Genomic DNA, 20,309 nt, shown 5'->3' on the forward strand with positions numbered 1-20,309 from the left:
CCCCGACCGCCCGACCGTCCGCTGATTCCTATATACCCCCTTCAAACTTCGTTTGGCGGGGGTATAATCATGGTGGCCAAAGAACTACAGCGAATGGGATAGTCTTTCCTTGGAAATAATGTGGTGACTTCATTTTTGGGTTAAGACACTTAGGATTTGGACAGGACATCACTTAACCGATTATTTGACCATTAATCAAAAAAAGTCATTTTCACCAAAATTGCAGATACAAGGTCTTGTCACCCCAGCGACGATATATAAAACTACTTTCCTTCTTCTTCATCTTTGTCTCTATATCTTGGGCTACAAGTGTATCTTTTTAATACTCATAGTGTCATAGACATAGTGAGTAACACCCATGTACACATAAACCACAGAATTATGAAAGTAAATTAATATGCTTGACCACTTTGGAATGTCCATTTTCATACAAGCTTATGTAAAATACTAATTGTATGAAACTGTATGTAATTTCACTCTGTTCTGCATTGAATTGTGCTTTTGTGACAAGTTATGAGACATGCCATACTGTATGTACACTGTATTGTACAGTAGTCTGTTGTCTGTGTAGAAAGGAGAGCACTGTTGCAAAGCAGAGACTTCCCCTCAGGTCTTACTCTCTATTCACTTTGAGTTGGTTTATTGTAAAATAAGGAAGACATGAATTTAAGAAAATAACATCTAGGAGAGTTCATAAAAACGTTTCATAAAGAAGCTATTTCCTGCCATGCCTTCCATCTTCTGTATTTATTCCTTTGCCTTTGGCGAACTGAAAAAAAAAAAACAAGGAAAAGTAGAAATTACGCGGTGCGTAACATATGTCCCCGCCGGAAGTAGCATTTTGTAACAAAATGTGCAATATAGGTAAAAAATCAAGGTCAAAGGTCAAAGAAGTCAAAGGTCAAAATTCTGTGTAGAAGTTTTGAAGCCCTCACCTAGTGCCATCACATAAAGCAAATGGAATCGAAATTGGGTTAGAAATGGCAAAGGAGTAGCATTTTGTAGCCAATGTACAATATAGGTCAAAAATCAAGGTCAAAGGTCAAAGAAGACAAAGGTCAAAATTCTGTGCAGAAGTTTTGAAGCCCTCACCTAGTGCTATCACATAAAGCAAACGGAATCGAAATCGGGTTAGAAATGGCGAAGGAGTAGCATTCTGTAGCAAAATGCACAATATAGGTCGAAAATCAAGGTCAAAGGTCAAAGAGGTCAAAGGTCAAAATTCTGTGTAGAAGTTTTGAAGCCCTCAACTAGTGCCATCATATAAAGCAAACGGAATCGAAATCGGGTTAAAAATGGCGAAGGAGTAGCATTTCGTAGCAAAATGTACAATATGGGTCAAAAATCAAGGTCAAAGGTCAAAGAAGTCAAAGGTCAAAATTCTGTGTAGAAGTTTTGAAGCCCTCACATAGTGCCATCACATAAAGCAAACGGAATCGAAATCGGGTTAGAAATGGCGAAGGAGTAGCATTTTGTAGCAAAATGTACAATATAGGTCAAAAAATCAAGGTCAAAGGTCAAAGAAGTCAAAGGTCAAAATTCTGTGTAGAAGTTTTGAAGCCCTCACCTAGTGCCATCACATAAAGCAAACGGAATTGAAATCGGGTTAGAAATGGCGAAGGAGTAGCATTTTGTAGCAAAATGTACAATATAGGTCAAAGGTCAAGGTCAAAGGTCACGACTGAAATTCTGTGTAGCAGTTTCAAAGCTCCCATGTAGTGCTATCATATAAAGCAAACAGAATCAAAATTGGCTCATAAATGACAGAGAAGTAGCAAATTGAAGATTTTGATCACACACGGACGCACACACGGACACACGGACGGACGGACGGACGGACGGACGGACGGACACACGGACACACACACGTACGGAGCCCGTTTCATAGTCCCCTGCTCGAACTCGTTCGGCGGGGACAAAAAACTCCCCTGGAAATACTAAATAGGTTGAAAAGTTTAACACAACTCAGCGTCTTGAATTGTTGGCACATAATGGAGAAAGTGGTGAAATCATACAAATATACATAAATGAGATATTTCACTTCCACACCATTAACCCTTTGGCAATCAACAATGGCGAGTTAACTCGCCGCACTTCGCACTGCGTTACAGCCCAACGGCAAGTTAACTTGCCGAAATGCACACCTGTTTATGATCGTGAATAAAAGCTCAGTATGCTGTCCTTGCACGGTGAAAATTGTGCCATTTGCTCGTTTGCTGCATCTGCTTTATGTAGATACCAAATATGAAAGGGAATACCATTGAAAATTCTTGCGAAAATTGCTATAACGAAGCTCTCCATCCATTCTAATGCATCCCCGTGTTTAGCGAGGGTTGCATACTATATACGCCACACATTTAGCGGGTCTGAGTTCCTGACAATTTCGCAAGTGGTTAAATTTGAGGTTGTGAAGTATAGTGCACAAGGAACGGAGAAAAGGGTATGTATGCATGCACGTCACATTGAATATGTTTTAAATTCGCGAATAGCACCTAACTTGCGAAATTTGAGAAAAATTCAGCGTATACAGTGATTACGTGTGAGTCTATAAGAGCGCTGCAATATCTAAGTTTAGCTACCATCAATTCTGATTTGCTAGATTGAATATTAATTTTTCTGTCATCTCCAGAGCAAAATAAAGCTGATAGCATGAAACTATGATTATCAGAGAACATCCTTTATTCAGGAAGATTTCTCATTCGGTCAACAAAGCTCCCCTTCCACTCGAATTCATCGCAAGCCCAGACTTGCTGTGCTTCGCAAGTGAATAATTACATAGGTGTGTCTATGGGAGTGCTACAGTATTGTAAGTTTAGCTATCAATTCTAGTTTTCTAGACTAAATATTAATTTTCTATCATCTCCAGGGTAACACGAAGCTGACAGAATAAAAATACAATTATCAGAGAACATCTTTTATACAGGAAAATTTCTCAGTCGTGGCTTGTGAAAAGATGTATTCTCAAATTGAAGAGCAGTTTGCATTGAGCACGCTGCTGCACAAATTTAAAGTGGTCCTGGCAGTGGGGTATGTGAAACAGAATGTGGTCGTGAAAGGGTTAAAGAGATAGGCTAGTAGAATGGAAATTTAATGCACATGCAGTGATTCCCTTTAAAAACTACCTCTATGAACGTATGGCAGTTGATGTTGGCAGACTGGTTTGTTGCCCGTTTGAAGATATCAACCAGAGCTGAGATGTTGCTGGCAGCAAGAATCTCCTCCCGATTCCTCAAAATGAGTGACAGGCAGACACGGAATAGAATTTTGGATCCCTCATAGAACAAGCAATCCCATATCCTCAAGGTTGTCTGATATCAATGAAACAAATATGAGCAAAGGGAAAAAGATTCAAGGAGCATAAAACATAAAGTGTGTATGCATGATGTATAAGTAGTATGAACAAGAACTCACAAGGCATGATACACAGGCCATCTACTGCTCCTAGTGGGGTCAGATCTCGCCCCCCCCCCCCTTCAGATCTCGCCTATAAAATGCGTGATCGCGCCGAAAATCGGCACAGGCGACGCCCGCGACGTATGCTATCAAAATGTATGGTTGCTTTCTCCGAAAAATTTTTCTTATATTTTATATTAATTAACTCTTTATGTGCCATGGTGGAAACCCCCGGTGTGCCACGTTATTCTGAGACACGAAGGTAGTCAGAATTGAGAAAGAATTCTGCTTTTCCGATTTATATAACTTCTACAAATTTCTGTTAAGATGGGCATAATAGTAGGCAAAGTCAAGGAGGAATGCCAAACTTTGTTACAATATAAATTGTATGACGAATCTATTTTCAATTTTTCGTTTGAATGACCAGTTGCTACATTACTGTAAAGACATGACTTTTGCACATAAAACCATGACAGAAACTTAGAATGTATGAGCAAATCTAGTTGGGAACATCGATTGATAGTCCACCACCACATAGAATGCAAGTCGTATACGAGAGGAACAAAAGCACAAGAAACGCTTTCATTGTGCCGCGGGATTAGCAGTAATTAGCGGTTTATCGATCGGTCTTGGCGGCTTTGTTTGTTGAGCAGAATACGCGAAGTTGGCACGCCGCCGACTGAGTCGGACGTGCGAACGTGGCACATAAAGAGTTCATTATTGGAATTTATGCATAAAATCAGTTTTGGGCTCTAAATCACTTATTAATGCTCTAATTAAGCTAATTTCTTTTCAAAAATGTTTCTTGCATCATTCTCCTGAGACATAGGATAAAAAAAAATCTGTATCGAAATTAATTTCTTATGTATTTGATTGTTTTTTGAATTTCTTATGTATTTCTTCGTTTTTCGACCTTTTGTTTTTGTTTGTTTTTTGGCCAAAATTTGTCACAGACATTTTTCGAAGCTTTATTATAAATTAATTTCGTCCATTCTAAGTCAAGATATGAATTTTTATGTGAATTAATTGAAAAAACACAATTTGCATTGGATTTGTACACAAAATCAAGTTTTGGAGCAATTTTGGGGTTGACAAATTTTTTTCGAACGGGCGTCGCGTCAAAACGGTACGCGCGGGCGCAACAATTTTGGTCTCAAAAGTTGCGCGATACTTGAAAGAAAAAAGTCATGGAACATCGCGGCGGGAGCTTATCGCGCTGCGAAGATATTGTGCGAAACGTCGAGGGAGGCGGATTCCGCCCCCCCCCCCCAGCCTGATTAGGGTTAAAAAATACATTTCAGCATAACTCAATATTAATTATACTATACATTTATTGTTTGTAGGCTTTACATTTGCATTGAGGCCACACATTTTCCTGGAAATTTTGTGCCATTCAGACTCAATTTTGATGAAGTTATTAAACAATATGTAACAGTGTCCTGTAGCATCGTGACGTGTCCATGTAGCATCGTGATATTTTATAAGTTGGTCCTAAGAGACAAATTATGGCAATTAGCTTGACCAAAATTTGATGCAATATGCATATTTACAAGATATGAATGAGATAGCTAAATATCTCAAATTTCCTGTACACAGTTTTAATTTTTAAAAAAATTACAAAATATATCACAATGCTATGCGGTGTCCTTTTTTGTGACATTTGGTGGACACCGCGTAGCATAGCAACACATTGTGTAATTTCCTTGTAAAAGTAAAACTGTGGAAAGGAGAGTTAAGATATTTAGCAATCTGACTAATCTAGTAATCATGAATATGTATATCAAATTTTTGTCAAGCTAATTGCGTTAATTTGTCTTTTAGGACCAGATTTTAACTATCACGATGCTACATGGACACGTCACGATGCTACAGGACACCGTTACATATCGTTTTAATAACTTCATCAAAATTGAGTCTGAATGGCACAAAATTTCCAGGAAAATGTATGGTCTCAATACAATATAATGTAAAGCCTATAAACGATATGTATGTATAGTATTGAGTTATGCTAAAATGTCACACTTTGTGCCCCAACTTCACAGAATTACCCGCGTACGCGTTAAAATGCCGTCATCTCATCGCCTTTCCAGTGTGTGTGAAAATGTGCGCGTTGGGCCAGCCGACCTTTCAATTACTGTAACTGCGCTATGTACAATCTGCATGTGTTGTGCTTTTTAGCTCGAGCTCCCTGTTGGTACATTTGTATATTGTTCATACACGAACGCGTTGATGCATGAATGGCTCACAATACTATCCAATTTTGTCAACAATTTTCTCGATAAAACAAATACTTGTATTTCCTATCATTGTCTACAGTTCGTACATGTGTATTACTGAAATAATTGAAATGATACTGTATTTTAGACATGCTATTAAAATACGTGGCCAGTTGAAACGTGAACTATGCACCAACTTGGGCCAGAACTTCCGAAAAAGCGCGCACCCCAATTTGTCCTGCCTCTGCTGAGGTCAACGAAGCAATCGTAAAGGCTCTCTCCAAGAAAGTGAGCATACACAGTGCACCCGAGAACGGCGATTTGAATCAGCGTTTTGAATTGGCATTTCACAATGCTGATTCTGCCTTCGCAAATTGAGCATAAACACACCCAAATAAGGGATGCAGTATCTCCCTGCCATAACAAGGAGTTAATCTCAGATGAGATGCCTTTCATACCACTATAGTCATTCTTAAAAAATCCTTGACAGTTGTTTAAAAACAGGGCAAGCAAAATTGGTGAAAGGTTTTAACCCTGCTTGATACCACACAGGCAGTGGCTAAGACCTCACCTCAATGGGCAGGACATCAAGAAAGAGGCAGATGAACCACTTGGTAGTTGGAATAGACCATGGCACTTGCTCCTTTTCCATGTGCCTGGCAACATCAGGACATTTCTCCTTGATGAGCTCTCCCAGTACCTCCTGGTCTGTTTTCAACCCACTCATATGGGGTACATAGTAATCTGTGGGGACACATCAGGTTGCAAGTATTACTCAACAGGTTACATCACCCTTTACAGCCAACAAGTTCTTGGAAGGGAAAGAGTAGGGTCAGGCTCTCCTGCTAACATCCCTCAAATGCATCTCTCTCTCTCTCTCTCTCTCTGTTTCATGGTCTTTAGATTAACCTCTCCCTTTAACACGTTACTTCAAAGAAGTCATGACAAATTGTATGCACAGGTCATGAATGCACTACAACATAGGTAGTCCTTAAAACCTGGTGTCCACTAGGGGCAGACAAAGATGCAGAAAGCAAATTTAGTAATTTCGCATTCATTCGGCAACCTCTCCACATGTTCTTGAAAGAGTCTGTTCACAGTCTCTATCATTCCTAAACGTGTCCCAGTGTTTCCGCACCTTCAGGAAAGAGAACAATTTTGCATCCAAATTTTGATCGAGACCAAAATGTAGATGCGGCAATGAACTTCCTGACACCTTTAGCAACTTGTTGTGAGGACATAGTCAGGACATCCTGCTTGTCCGTAACACTTCCCCCCTTCTGTAAATGATCCTGAAAGAATCCTTGCGGTGCAGCAGCTTCGCAAATGAAAGCGGAAGACACCCGGCATGTTTTAGGTCTGCATGATGTCAATGCAGATCTGAAAATGCAAGTGCACAAAGCCGCTGAGGACATTTGTGGTCAAGACACGAAAGAGTCAACACGTTCCAACAAGCGAAAGGATTTTGAAATAGGGCGAAGATAAAAGCATGCGAATATTTTTGCTTGGTATATGCATCACTATTATTATGTCTTGATTCAACAGAATCAAAGACATGCAAATTCATCTTACCCGATCAAGCGCAAAAATTTACTCACACAAAAATATCTTCCTTTACAGTACTGCTATACGACCTCTATCAGATGTTGTTTGTCAGTGCCTTGGAACAATTTTTGAAGCCCCTGCATGAGCCACTATCATTTGAGTTACTTGCCCCTTGTAATGACTCCTATTAAACATTGATAACATCTGATTGTAAAGTCTTTAGAGGATGTAAAGGTCAATGGCTTCACCCTTACCAACTTCCTAACCTTCTTCTGAATGAAATCTTAACCAGTCTCTTTCAAAGAAGATAAACATGTAATAGGTTATGACCACAAACAACAGATAGATAATATAGGATATTCTTCTTTTCCATCACTTTAGAGGCTGGAAATATTATACCTATCATTACTTATAATTTTTAGAAAGGCAACACAGTACCTGGTAGAATTCTTGTTGTTAGGACCAAGAGCAGAAAGAAGCAGTTTTCTTCATCTTGCAGGACAAGGAGCATGAGAGCAACAATGAAGTTGAGTCCTTGGCAGTAGCCAACCTCAGGACGGTAGTGGGCAAAGACTGACAGTACATTGGCCAATGATTTACGTTTGCTAAACTGAGCATCATTGCTGAAGTAGATGTTATCTGGAAATGTCCGGTGCAGATCTATGGAGATAAGAAGAAGAGAAAAAAATATTAAAAGTCATACTTGCATTTGACATGTGAGTGAAAGTGAGTGAAAGGGCTGGGATCGGCTGTGGCCGAGCCCGGCCTTCATTTCACTGTATACGCGCAAAAGGCCAAATGCAGTACCAAAATCGGCAGCGCGTTTGGCCAAGCTCTGGAGGTACATACAGTCTCGGCTGTGGCTCGGCCCGTCCTTTTCTCACTGTAACTGTGTCCAAGTAATCTTTAAAGTATGGTGAACGAGAAAAAAAGGACGATATTCATAAACAAGGTGATTTATACATTTCTGGAAAGCTTATGTCTCTAGGAATATGAATAATCAACTTTCAGAAGGTAAAAACGTCTCCAGAACAATGGAGAGATGGTGTTTTGAGACCCTTTTTAGATCACCTGAACCCGATCTGACGGCAAAATTTTGGTGACCAAAATTATGACGTCACGAAATGTGCGCTGTGCTACGCACTCCATCCACACAGTGGGCTCCGTCTGTGGAAGGCCGTTGCAGACATAATTCGTTTGGGGCATACGTATGGAAACGGGCATACGTATGCAACTGCCTTTAGCAAACGTTTGCTAATTGACCAATCAGCGAGTGTTGTTTGGCAAACGTTTGCACGGTGCGATAGCATACGTTTGGAAGTTTTTTTGTTAGCAAACGTATGCCGTTTTTATATGTATGCACAGGATGCCAGTAAATTGATTTTCCAGCCAACCAATGAAGTTAGCTGAACCAGCTGATCAGCTCAGTACAGCTCAGTACTGCTCAGATCAACTCAGTATGGCCAAAAGAACTCAAGTGGAAAAGAATTGCGGTAAGTGCAAAAGTTAAAAAAAAAACATCTTCAGCTCATTGAAGAATTTAACCACGTTCCAGTTGAAGAACTATCAACAAGGTACGGTGTGAGATTTCCACATACACATATAATACGTACACTTAGTTCTTCCTTGCTCAGATCGGGCATGAGTACCTACCATGCACACTACATACACACACGCAACATACACACATATATATACAAATGCATATTAAACGAAGTACCTGATTGGTCGATCAATTGCATGCTTTGTACGTGCGCAGTAAATTAACATACGTATGGAATGGGGCATACGTACAATGTATGACAGATAACATGCAAACGTTTGCTAAACACCGTACAAACGTTTGCTGAACAACACTCGCTGATTGGTCAATTAGCAAACGTTTGCAAAAGGCAGTTGCACACGTACATTGTATGCCCGTTTCCATACGTATGCCCCAAACGAATTATGTCCGCAATGGCCTTCCATATCTGTCGCCTCTCCCTCGCTTCATCTACCACCCCAACTTTGCCACTATCAATATCAGTGTCATTGTCACTGTCATCACTCAATTCACTCTCCACATGAAACTCAAAGTCTTTCTGTACAATATAAGGTAAAAATTGGACGTTTTCATGTCTCAGCCAAGAAAGCAGATGCGACTAAAGACAGGCCTGATATTGCATCCGCTCACCATGAAATACATGCTTTATGAATGGCGGCCTCGATGTCCCGCTGCACCCGTATAAGGGTTTTGTTCATTTCATGCTGTCATATTTTAGGGCTCGAAAAAAACTGCTGTTCCGGAGCGAATATCGGTGAAGCAAATCAGTCAGTTTTAACTCGCAATTTCTCAGTGGCACGAATATCTTTTAATAAGTCACATTAAAAATCTGTTTTAGGAGACATTTCCCTCTGCTTTGACACCTTCTTTTATATGATTTTCTTGATTTTAATGTCTCGTTCACCATACTTTAACAGTGAATGTGTGCAACATTGAATATCCAGTCTCTTTTCCACACAAAAAGCTGGAACAGCCAGTCCTACCTTACATTTGTTTCTATATTCAAAGCTCAACAAACTCTCTACAAGGGAAGCTTAATATCTCATATCTGATTTAACATCACACAAATTGCTTTAATTACATGCACCACTTGTAGTTCAAATCTAGAAGTGTCAGCAGCTAAAACATTTCACATTAGTTGCATTCTTTAAACACATTTATAAACTGTAAGTCTTGATGATTTAGCACAATTTCCAAACATCTTGCTCTTCTCAGCATGTCTACACTACAAACTCAATCACATGTATGTAATAAGATGTTTAATTCTCAAACTGCTGCGTTACCAAGTATATCTGGGAAAGATTTACATTGCTATTGATTTGGGTAGAAGTTATGATTTCACATCGTGACATTCCTCCAACACATATACAGCAAAGTGATGGCATCAAGTACCCTACCCTGGTGAGTACTTTCTCTAATATGTACAACGTAAGTTTACCTACGCGTATGTATGCAAATTACAATAATGGGAAGAAATTTGACATAATTCACACTAAATTCATCCTAGCACACATAATCAATTGTAGTTACAGAAAATGTATACCGGTACTTCACACAGAATAAATCAACACTCTTGCTATGCAGTAATATGCAGATGTGTGAACTCAACCTAAATTTGCCCAATTTTACATTCATACAATGGTGTAAACTCCCTTTACAGTGGAACTCCTTTTACCACACATAATGACTGAATGCTGTTTGTCTATGAAATTTGATGTTCAAGAAATGAAATCACACACAGAACGTGAGCACAATGAAAAAAAATATTGAACTTTCTTACCAATATTGATAACTTCTGTAATTTCTGGATCCTTTGGTTCTTCTAGAAGCCGTTGGTAAAGACCAATATTTTTCTTCTTCATCTTGGCTGCCCCACTGACATTCATCCACACCAGTCCCCTGTGCTCTGATGGAACGCCTTTCCTTACATAGCGCTTCACTGCAAAGACAACAAAAAATGTACCCAGTGCATGTTGTTGATGCTACCTTTGCATATTTGGCTTGCATTTTGTTGCATATTTCCTGAAAGCACACATACAAATATGCAGTCATACCCAATAAAGCACAATTAAGCATGCTCACTACATACACAATACGCATTGTATCAACATAGGTCTGCACTAGTTGTTCGCTTGTTTAAAAATTCTCTGAACTATCACATGCAATCGCAAGGTTAAATCACCTTTGAGGGGATACAAGAGGCATGAGGGGATACTATAGGTCTATAGTACAATATCTTGACAAGGTGTGATGACTTTTCCACATAATTAGCAAAATATTAAAATGACAGGTTTGTCACAAATGTGTTGAATGTTCACTTTGCTTGAACTAGGTTTAATTAGATGAATGGCTATATTGTCTAAGAGTGCGGATATATAGGGATTTGAGGATTTTTACTTGACTTTAGACCCTTTTATAAATTTATGCATTGAGTAATTTTCAAGGTTTGGAGAAAAAAAATGCAACTTCAGTATTGAATAGCAGAATATTTGCATTTTAACCTGGCCTCTGACGCTTGACCCTATAACCCTAAAATTCCCAAGAGAATCACTGTCAGGTAGAACATGTATAAATATACCGTGTACAGTACTCATCGCATAATCGGGCATCTGATAATCGGGATCCTTGCTTAAATGACATACGCTTCCCAGAAACATTTCCAATGCATGTTATTTTCACTGGATAATCGGGCGGGGACCTCTGATAAAAGGGACAATTTTTCTTCAAGCGATCTTTGATTTTGTTGATATTTTACACAAAAAAATCTACCAAAATACCACAACAATATTTCAAAGATTCCTAATCAGTTGTCGTTTACATCGAACTTACAAAGCAAGCTTTGGACTGGTGTGTTTTGACCTCCGTCCATCCAGTACACGTACATGCATAGCCACGAAAGCGCCGTGGTAAGTATCCATGCCATTGCGAAACACATGCTTTCGTGAACATTCTCCCCTACATAAGCAAAGCCGTGTGCTCGCTTGCAATTCCTACTCACATCCAATAAAAAACACGCCTCGCTCACCCAGCTAAGGCAGTGTACGTTGTTTATTCTCAGTCATACACTTTGAGGGCAAATTCTAAATTTCTCGTCTCTGAGTGTTTTAACTTTCAATACACTGTGATCTGTGTGTACGTCACAATCTTCCTCAATTGTAAATGAGCTAGAGGGTCGCGCCAAGGGGTAGCGTGGTTGTGTATTCATGTACATGTACAGTACGTCAGTATGCATGTGTGTGTGTGTGTGTGTGCGCACTACATGTATGTCATATGCCGTTAGTGTATGGTGAGTGCTCATAGCGAAATCGGGCACCTCGCTTAAAGGGGCCGTGTTTGCTACTCCCAACCTGTCCCGATTATGCGATGAATACTGTACTATGTTTCATGATGATACTTTCAGTCACTTTCAGAATATGGAGGAAGAAGTGAAATTCAGCACTTTTACCTTTGACCTTTGCTTGTTTGGTAATTCAATACACTTCCCAGAGAATCTCTATTGTGTAATGCATACATTATAATTATATTGAGTTTCAAGAAAAATCCTGCAGGCATTGCATAAATACGAGGGAAATAGTGAAATTTTGAGGAGTTGACCTTGACCTTTGACCCCTAACCTTTTAACCATGACCTTCCAATTCCCTAGATAATCACTGACAGTCAGTACATGCATACAGCTGTATGTACTATCAAAGTCTCCATTAAGGTACAATTGTACCTTGAACCATTTGCGAGATATGGAGAAAAAAATTGACTTTTGACTTTTGACCTCATGACCCAAAACTCTCTCTCCCTCTCTCTCTCTCTCTCTGGAGAATTTTGGTAGTAAATGCATACACTAAGTTTCAAGAAAATACCTTCAGGCATTGCATCGATGTGAAGTCAAATTTTGAGGATTTGACCTTGATGTTTTGACCATTGACCTTGTGCATGTGCATCCAAAAGTTGATAGGCACAACTTCGCCCACTCATACATATCACATGCCAAATTCCATTAGGATACCTTACACAGTTTTTTAGTTACGCTGTCCACAAAATTGATTACGGACGGAAGGAAGGATAGACGGACGACCCGAAAACAATGCCTCTGGCAACACTTTGTGGCAGAGGCATAAAAATAATGACAAACAAAAGTTCTCCAACAAAGCCACACAAGCCCAGGCAGTTTATGCGATTGCAACATAGTACATGACTCGACTTTGCCATCTCTAATCGAAAAGTGAAAGCTGTCACTCCGGCCAGGGGAAAATGCCAGGAGTGACTTCTTATTAACTGCATTCCCTCACATTCAAGTTCAGATTAAATTAGATATCTTAAAAGAGCAATACAGACAATATAGTCAAACCTGCCTTAGCGGCCACCTGCCGCATGCAACCACTGAAAAATACCCAAAGAGAAAAGCCATGTTAAAGACCCTTGTACAGCTGCCACCTGTCTAACACAGCTAACAGCCATCAAATTTGTCTCCCACGGTAGATTTTAACCAGACCCATGCGAAGCCACAGCTGAGCCCATAATTCAGGATGTTTTTTTGCTCTGCAGCCATGTCAGTCATATGTCAGAGTGTGGCTAATGTTCAGTGCCACTGCAGTGCCACTGCAGCATTCAGCTGCCGTTCAGTCATAGGAATGCATTACGGGTAATGAAAAACTTGCTTGGTGTACACCTACTGTGCAACATCTTCATCAACGCTGGCATTGTTCAATGCATGAAACACATATGACATGTGCACGTACACAGGGCTCCACATTAGCAGTGGCCAGGTGGCCTGGGTCAGTGTCAAGCCCCCAGATTTTGGTGGCCTTATCAGGTGGTTACACGTAACTCAGATTCCAAATGGATTGATACATTTGCTTTTATTTCAGGCCACTACATATACTACATACAAAAATATTTCAGATTTAGACATTTTGGTAGCCCAAATGGGCCACCAGACAAAGAGGGTATTAAAGTGTCGAGCCCTGGCATACATACATTTTAATGCATACTATGTGAATGTACAATGTATGCCCCTATACAATGATACTGTACATAGAGGCAATGCACACAAAATGTTGGATAACCTGTCTATTGATAGCGGTCATCTGTCTTCAAAGGCCATTCTTTCACCTCCCTTGGGTGGCCGCTAGACAGAGAGGTTTGACTGTACAAGCTGTCATATTATCATTATTATCGTTCAGTTTTTGTTTTGTTTTGTTTTGTTTTTTTTTGGGGGGGGGGGGTAGACTCATCAGCAGATAAGATGTTTGTGCCAAGTTCTGCGAAATGGCTTGTATTTATATGCAGCCACAGCTCAGATGAGCTCAGCTGTTACGCTTTACAGCGAGCTGGCATGAAGCAGGACAAAGCACAGACTTGCTTCAGCTAAAGCAAGGGAACACACAGTGAGACACAATGAGACCAACTGATACAAGTGGCTAGTGCACAGCAAACAAACAGAGAACAAGCTACGTATGCAACAGCATGATGATGTTGGCATCATGAATGTCCTGGTGCAGTAACTTCCTCTCAGCACGATAGCATGTGTTTGTGGAAATGATCAAGGAGGTTGGGCTGTTTGACTGCTTTTATGACTGGGGGAAGGGACCGGGTCTCGAGTAGGCCTATAGCTCTTGCTAGTGTTCTGCCATTTACTTTGCAAGATTAGAGATAACTTTGCCTGTGGTAGACATCAGCAAGGCAATCTTGATGCCACAAAGGCCGAAGGCCACTTTCATATCCTCGAAATAGCTCAAATGTTGCCACAATCAGTGGACAGCTGGATGCTCCAGCAGGTTCTGCCAATGGTATTGATGCACTGTCCAGCAAATCTGTTGGCATCCTAGGTCTCCCATGGGAAGCAATTGTCTTATCACAGGGGTCATGTTTGAAGTTGAATGAGGCAGTTCTCTTGGATGAAATGGCTGGCTCAAGGTCCACAATTCCAGTGTCAAACCAATTGGGATTTCTCTGCTTTTTTTCAAAAGCTCCTATGGAATACAAGTTTGTAGGTGGTTCCATCTCTTTTCTCAACTCCTCCAGTATGGCATCAAGCACAGTGTTCATCGAGTTCAGTGACTGTAAACATGGCTGCGTTGATGTTGAGGATATCGCCCTTCTTTGATCTAAGGATTTGCTTTAACCCATTGAGGATGGACTGAATTTGCTACAACACGCATTTCCCATAGACACTTGCCCCGAATACACTCGGGACTTGTCCTCAATGGGTTGATAGGTTGAGCATGCACGTTGCTGGCAATCACAGAGCGGTCAGTGCCACAGTCAACTCTACTGATAGCTGTGAGAAGTAATGACACAACGCTGTTAGAGAGTGTCTTTGAGTGATGAAGACATACATCTGAGAAGATGGCTGGATAGCCCATATTCAGCTGCACTAGCTGGTTTTCCATGGGGTCCACTTAGATGTAAGGCAGGACCACTTTACCAGGATAAACACCTTGCTCTTTGCTTGAATAAATGAAGAGGGATCTTTGAAGTGCTTGAGCCACGCCTCTGTCACACACAGGACCTCCATCTTATATCCTATCCGAGTTGGTGCCAGCGATGTGATCTGGAGGACACTCTGTGGTTGGGTTTTGTGAGAAGAATGTGTTTGTGATGCAGAGGTCATGAAGGGAGCATAGTTCAAGGAGTCTAGGCCTGTTCTTGTCGAGTTTGCTGACATCAAAGCAGCTGAAGCATCTGGGCCAGGATACACGGTTTGGGCTAATCAGAGCATTGAAATCTCAGAGAAGGTATAACAACTTGCAAATGTTCTGAGGTGGGAAGCTACTTGATGGTCAATTCAAGTTTTTCAAGTAACTTGTATTTCGCCTCTCCTAAAGAGTACCAGTAAGGTATGGAGGAGAAAGTATGTGGGCTGTACCTTTTGAAGGTAATTTGATGGAATACAACAGAGAGTTTCTCGCTGCAAAATATATGCCATACACTAAACGCTCCTCTGGACCTTTCCTTTGACAGAGCACAGGTCACCTGAGTATAGCAAGTCCACCTTCCACACATTTTTGTAGACTCTTACCTGAGAACAATGGAAACTTGGGGAGGAAAGCTGCTTTGACAGCTGGGGCCATGGTGTCCATTTCCATATCCTATCGCAATAGTAAAAATACCTGCCAAGTACATTGTACTTAAAAAGCTTGATTATGCAGTTTTTGGGGAAAAAAGAATTTCAACTCTTAATGTGCCAGGCCCAAAACCCCTAACGTGCCAGAGATTTTTACTTATCGCCAGAATGTTTCAAAACTGGACTGACAATGTAATTTAAAACTGCGATATCTTTGAAACTATCGACTGTTTTGAATTGAGTTCTACACAACAAATATCAAGAAATGATTGTTCTTACGTGCCATGTAGTCAGGTTGCCATAATATCTATCTGAACTTGAAATATTGCAGAAATGATTAATATCATCAAAAAATTATCCAAATTTTTTGTGTAGTATGAAAAGAAAGAGTCAGTCGTGGTTTTTCTTCAATAGAACGCTCCCTTGACTCTGTGAGAAAGTTTTAGGGCTAGATCTCCCCTTTCAAATGATAGCAAAATTGTCTTCTAGAATTGTATGATTTCAAAGATACAAGCGGGTTTTTTTGTCTTAGCAATTTCTCTTTCTGCCGCAGTAATTTATTCCCAAATCTGAGTCCTTTAGTCCCAGATCCTGTATTTTAAACTAAAGTAATTGTCCCGGGCCCTGGAAAGTGTCTTTTGTCCACTTGAGAAGGAAGCACCCACTAATCCTTCTTTTGTCTATGCTGACTGCGGGCGGGCATACTCTATTGAAATCGGCAGGCCTTTGTCAGCGAGGGATTTGTGCGTGCGCAATTCCTTGGTAACGGCGGAGATAATCCGAGTACTGATTGAGTACAATACACACTAGCGGTTGCTAGGGGCAGCTTGAAGGATGAACATAACTCGTGATCGAAAGCGAAGATGCTGCCGTGATCTGACTGATAAAAGTGCACACGCCTTCCGGATTTAATTTTTCTAACGCCGTATCCAATCAAGAATGTTGATCCGATCAACCTATCGCCAGCCGCTGTCCTTCCGATCACAACAGTACTAAAATATTATAAGAAAGTTATTTCACGATGGTATACCACTTACGTGTTTATTGCCAATCCAGAGAAATCAAAGTAAAGTGGGTTTGCCTACAAAACCAGTTCAATCTCAGCACCACGAGGTCAGTCACTCGGAGCTGCACACCATGTGCTTGCAAGTCCAGCGCTGGTGTTTGAAGCCACGTGCGTGCAACTGAAAAAGCTCACTATTCATTTCATGATTCGGTAAAATAGTGCTACGTTGGGCAGAGCCCTCTCATTCTCGAAACGATCATCTCACTTTGAAATAGTAAAGTTCAATAGCGCTGTACTTGTGAACTATGCGGCCAGAGTTGTGAAGTAATTGAATCTTGCAAACGAATAAATTCAGTCAGATTTGAAATTTTCAAAAGCCAGATCAGAACAGCGAAAATAACAACGAATTGTGACAAGACACTGAAACATGATACAGATAAACAGTGAAAAGAAAGGCAGCTTGCACATATCATGACGAAGGGGCAAACAATGCAATTACCATCAACAAAACCATTACGGTAAAGAATAACACTTAGAAAGAATCAAAAGCCCCCTGACAGTAGGCCTGATCTGCATAGCAAAATTGGTGACAAGAAGACAAAACTGTAGGTGGAGATATATTTAGCCTACACATGCGTAGACGACAAATATGAAATCAAGTTTTACATTGCTGGTATGCTTTTTCAATGTTTGCTGTCTTTGACTGTCTTTAGTCTCATTCACTAATCACATTTGATTATCTGAATATGACATTATTCAGCGGCACATTCTGTACTTTCACATGGCGTCGGAAATCTCTAGCGCCTGCCAATATAGGATTTATACCGAGCGATTTGTAACCATCAGAATAATTTTGATCGTTCATGGAAATTATAACATCACTCTACTGCTGAAGTTCCTTCATCGGTTTATAACAGCCGATGGATGTTAGTTCCGTACTTGAATTCAAACCTATCATTTACAGTGCCTTCATTGCGCTGTGACACAGTTTTCATGAAGCAGCATCATCCGACATTTCTTTCTTTCTTTCTTTTTTTTGTGATCTCTAACACTGAGTTACTCCAAGGAGGAACAGCGGGATCTGAGTTTGAAGTTTTCAAGATCTGCATGCTAACAAATAGTTTGACGTTACTTTGCATCCTCCCTCTCTCTCTCTCTCTCATCTAAAGTTTTACGCAATAATAATTTTGAAGGATTTGCTTGAGTTTGAACATTTTCTCTTCACCTGCGACTCGGGGAAAATCACATGTTTCTATGATAAGAGGTAGGAATAAAACGATAAGCAAAGCTCAACAAATAACATAAATACGTAAATATACTTTAATTCTGTGTCTCACCGAGCGATGAGTGTTTGGAAACCTATCAAATTTTAGGTTTCAAGCTTCCTAAACAGTTGAAATCAAAATCAAACAGGAAAACCCGTTTGCGAATTTGATATCAACTGTCTACGAATTACTGATCAAATTCTGTTCTACTTTATCGAGTCTGTGCTGTAGGGATTGTGTCTGCATCATCGCTTGGCGATAAACGGTACTGCTTAGATTTTTGTCATTATGAAATGATAAATAATTATTGATCATTTCTGCATGGTTGAGTAAACAATTTCTATGATACACCAATCGACTATCGATGGTTCTTTTTTGTTTGTTTTGTTTTTGTTTGTTTTTTTGGCCTAAAGAAATAAAACATATATTCTTGACATTCGCAACGATTCTGGTCGCTAATTCGAGAGTGGGTATAGTTGTTGTTCCCATAGCCAAGGTTATTTACACGCTATTTATAGCCGGAAAGCTACAAGAACCAAAACATCCTCCAAAATACGGCAGCACAATGACAAATTATAGGGATAGGGAGACATGCACAATGCGTGAAAACTAGTTTTCTTCAAAATGTATAGGGAAAAGAAGAAGCAACATAATAAGAGAGAAGGCACGCCGAAAGAGGTACAGTATGAAGACCAATTGAAGAGAAACCCTAAAAGAAAACAAATGCAACGGTGGACGCAAGCACAAAAACAAGGAAAAGGAGAAATTTCGCGGTGTGTAATATATGTCCCCGCCGGAAGTGGCATTTTGTAGCAAAATGTACAATATAGGTCAAAAATCAAGGTCAAAGGTCAAAGAAGTCAAAGGTCAAAATTCTGTGTAGAAGTTTTGAAGCCCTCACCTAGTGCCATCACATAAAGCAAACGGAATCGAAATTGGGTTAGAAATGGCGAAGGAGTAGCATTTTGTAGCCGATGTACAATATAGGTCAAAAATCAAGGTCAAAGGTCAAAGAAGTCAAAGGTCAAAATTCTGTGTGCAAGTTTTGAAGCCCTCACCTAGTGCCATCACATAAAGCAAACGAAATCGAAATTGGGTTAGAAATGGCGAAGGAGTAGCATTTTGTAGCAAAACGTGCAATATAGGTCAAAGGTCAAGGTCAAAGGTCACATCTGAAATTCTGTGTAGAAGTTTCAAAGCTCCCATGTAATGCTATCATATAAAGCAAACAGAATCAAAATTGGCTCATAAATGACAGAGAAGTAGCAAATTGAACATTTTGATCACACACGGACGCACACAGAGACGGACGGACGCACGGACGCACAGACGCACGGACGCACAGACGCACGGACACACGGACACACACACGTACGGAGCCCGTTTCATAGTCCCCTGCTCGAACTCGTTCGGCGGGGACAAAAACTAGTACATGGAAAACAATATATGTAATTTGACTGCTTTTCACGTGCACATCGTCACATACAGAGAATCAGGCGCCATAATGTACTTTCATATCCGGGGAGTAAAACCAATACAGCCAGTTCGCGTCAAAATCACAGAGAATACTAACTAGGTAGGTTTATTTCCAGTCACTTTCGTAAGTTTGAGAAAAAAAAAATCGGTTTTGGGTCAAAACCAGTGATTAGTATTTGTACTATTTGCATGTCGTCGCTCAAAACAACAGCTCTCTTCGCGCTTTGCGAACGCTGCCTAGAATTTTGAAACTGAACTAAGCAAAATAATGGTCATCTTTTACGCTCTATATTTTGTCTAAAATTCCGAAATACAGTGTACTACATTTCTACTTTGAATTTCATTTCGCTTCAAACTAGGAGAAGATGATCACACCAAAACAAACTAGGAACTACGTGTGATACCAAGCAGCATAGTTTACAGGTCAACTTTCCGTTCACTGCACACGTGCATAGACAAGAACAAAAGCGTTTTCTTCTTTTGTATGCTGGCATGGGGACGATTAGTGAAGTCCACCAAAACAAAAGGAGGAAAGACTTGACTGACAAACGAAAGCTTACCGTCTTTGAGGGACAAAATCAAAACAGCTTCCCGCCGGACAGCATCCAAGCGGAACAATACAAGTGGAACCGCATAGACAATACACCCAGATTCAATAGCGTACACACGCATGGTTTACCAATGAGACTTTTGATCTATACACATCTCGCAGAGGGTGACACATCTCGCAGAGGGTGCGCTCGCTGCGGATTTTCCCGACGCGAAAAAAATACATCTAGCCGAAAAATAACGTATTTACTCAAAA

At 40.3% G+C, this 20,309-nt stretch overlaps 1 protein-coding gene across 1 annotated transcript in view; it reads right to left on the reverse strand.

Annotated features, from left to right (window-relative positions):
• The window catches only part of LOC139708181 (growth hormone-regulated TBC protein 1-A-like), a 37,542-nt gene that overhangs the window by 3,610 nt on the left and 13,623 nt on the right, over positions 1-20,309 (reverse strand). The window contains exons 3-6 of the mRNA XM_071620156.1: positions 10,478-10,636; positions 7,593-7,814; positions 6,181-6,353; positions 3,123-3,308 (exon numbers count right to left, since the gene is read on the reverse strand). Of these exons, the coding sequence (XP_071476257.1) occupies positions 3,123-3,308; positions 6,181-6,353; positions 7,593-7,814; positions 10,478-10,636 (740 nt within the window). The remainder of the gene's footprint in view (positions 1-3,122; positions 3,309-6,180; positions 6,354-7,592; positions 7,815-10,477; positions 10,637-20,309) is intronic.

The sequence above is a fragment of the Diadema antillarum genome, unplaced genomic scaffold, assembly GCF_040938485.1.
Source record: "Diadema antillarum isolate AM-2024a unplaced genomic scaffold, OU_Dant_1.0 seq00001317_RagTag, whole genome shotgun sequence".
Classification (NCBI taxonomy): domain Eukaryota; kingdom Metazoa; phylum Echinodermata; class Echinoidea; order Diadematoida; family Diadematidae; genus Diadema; species Diadema antillarum.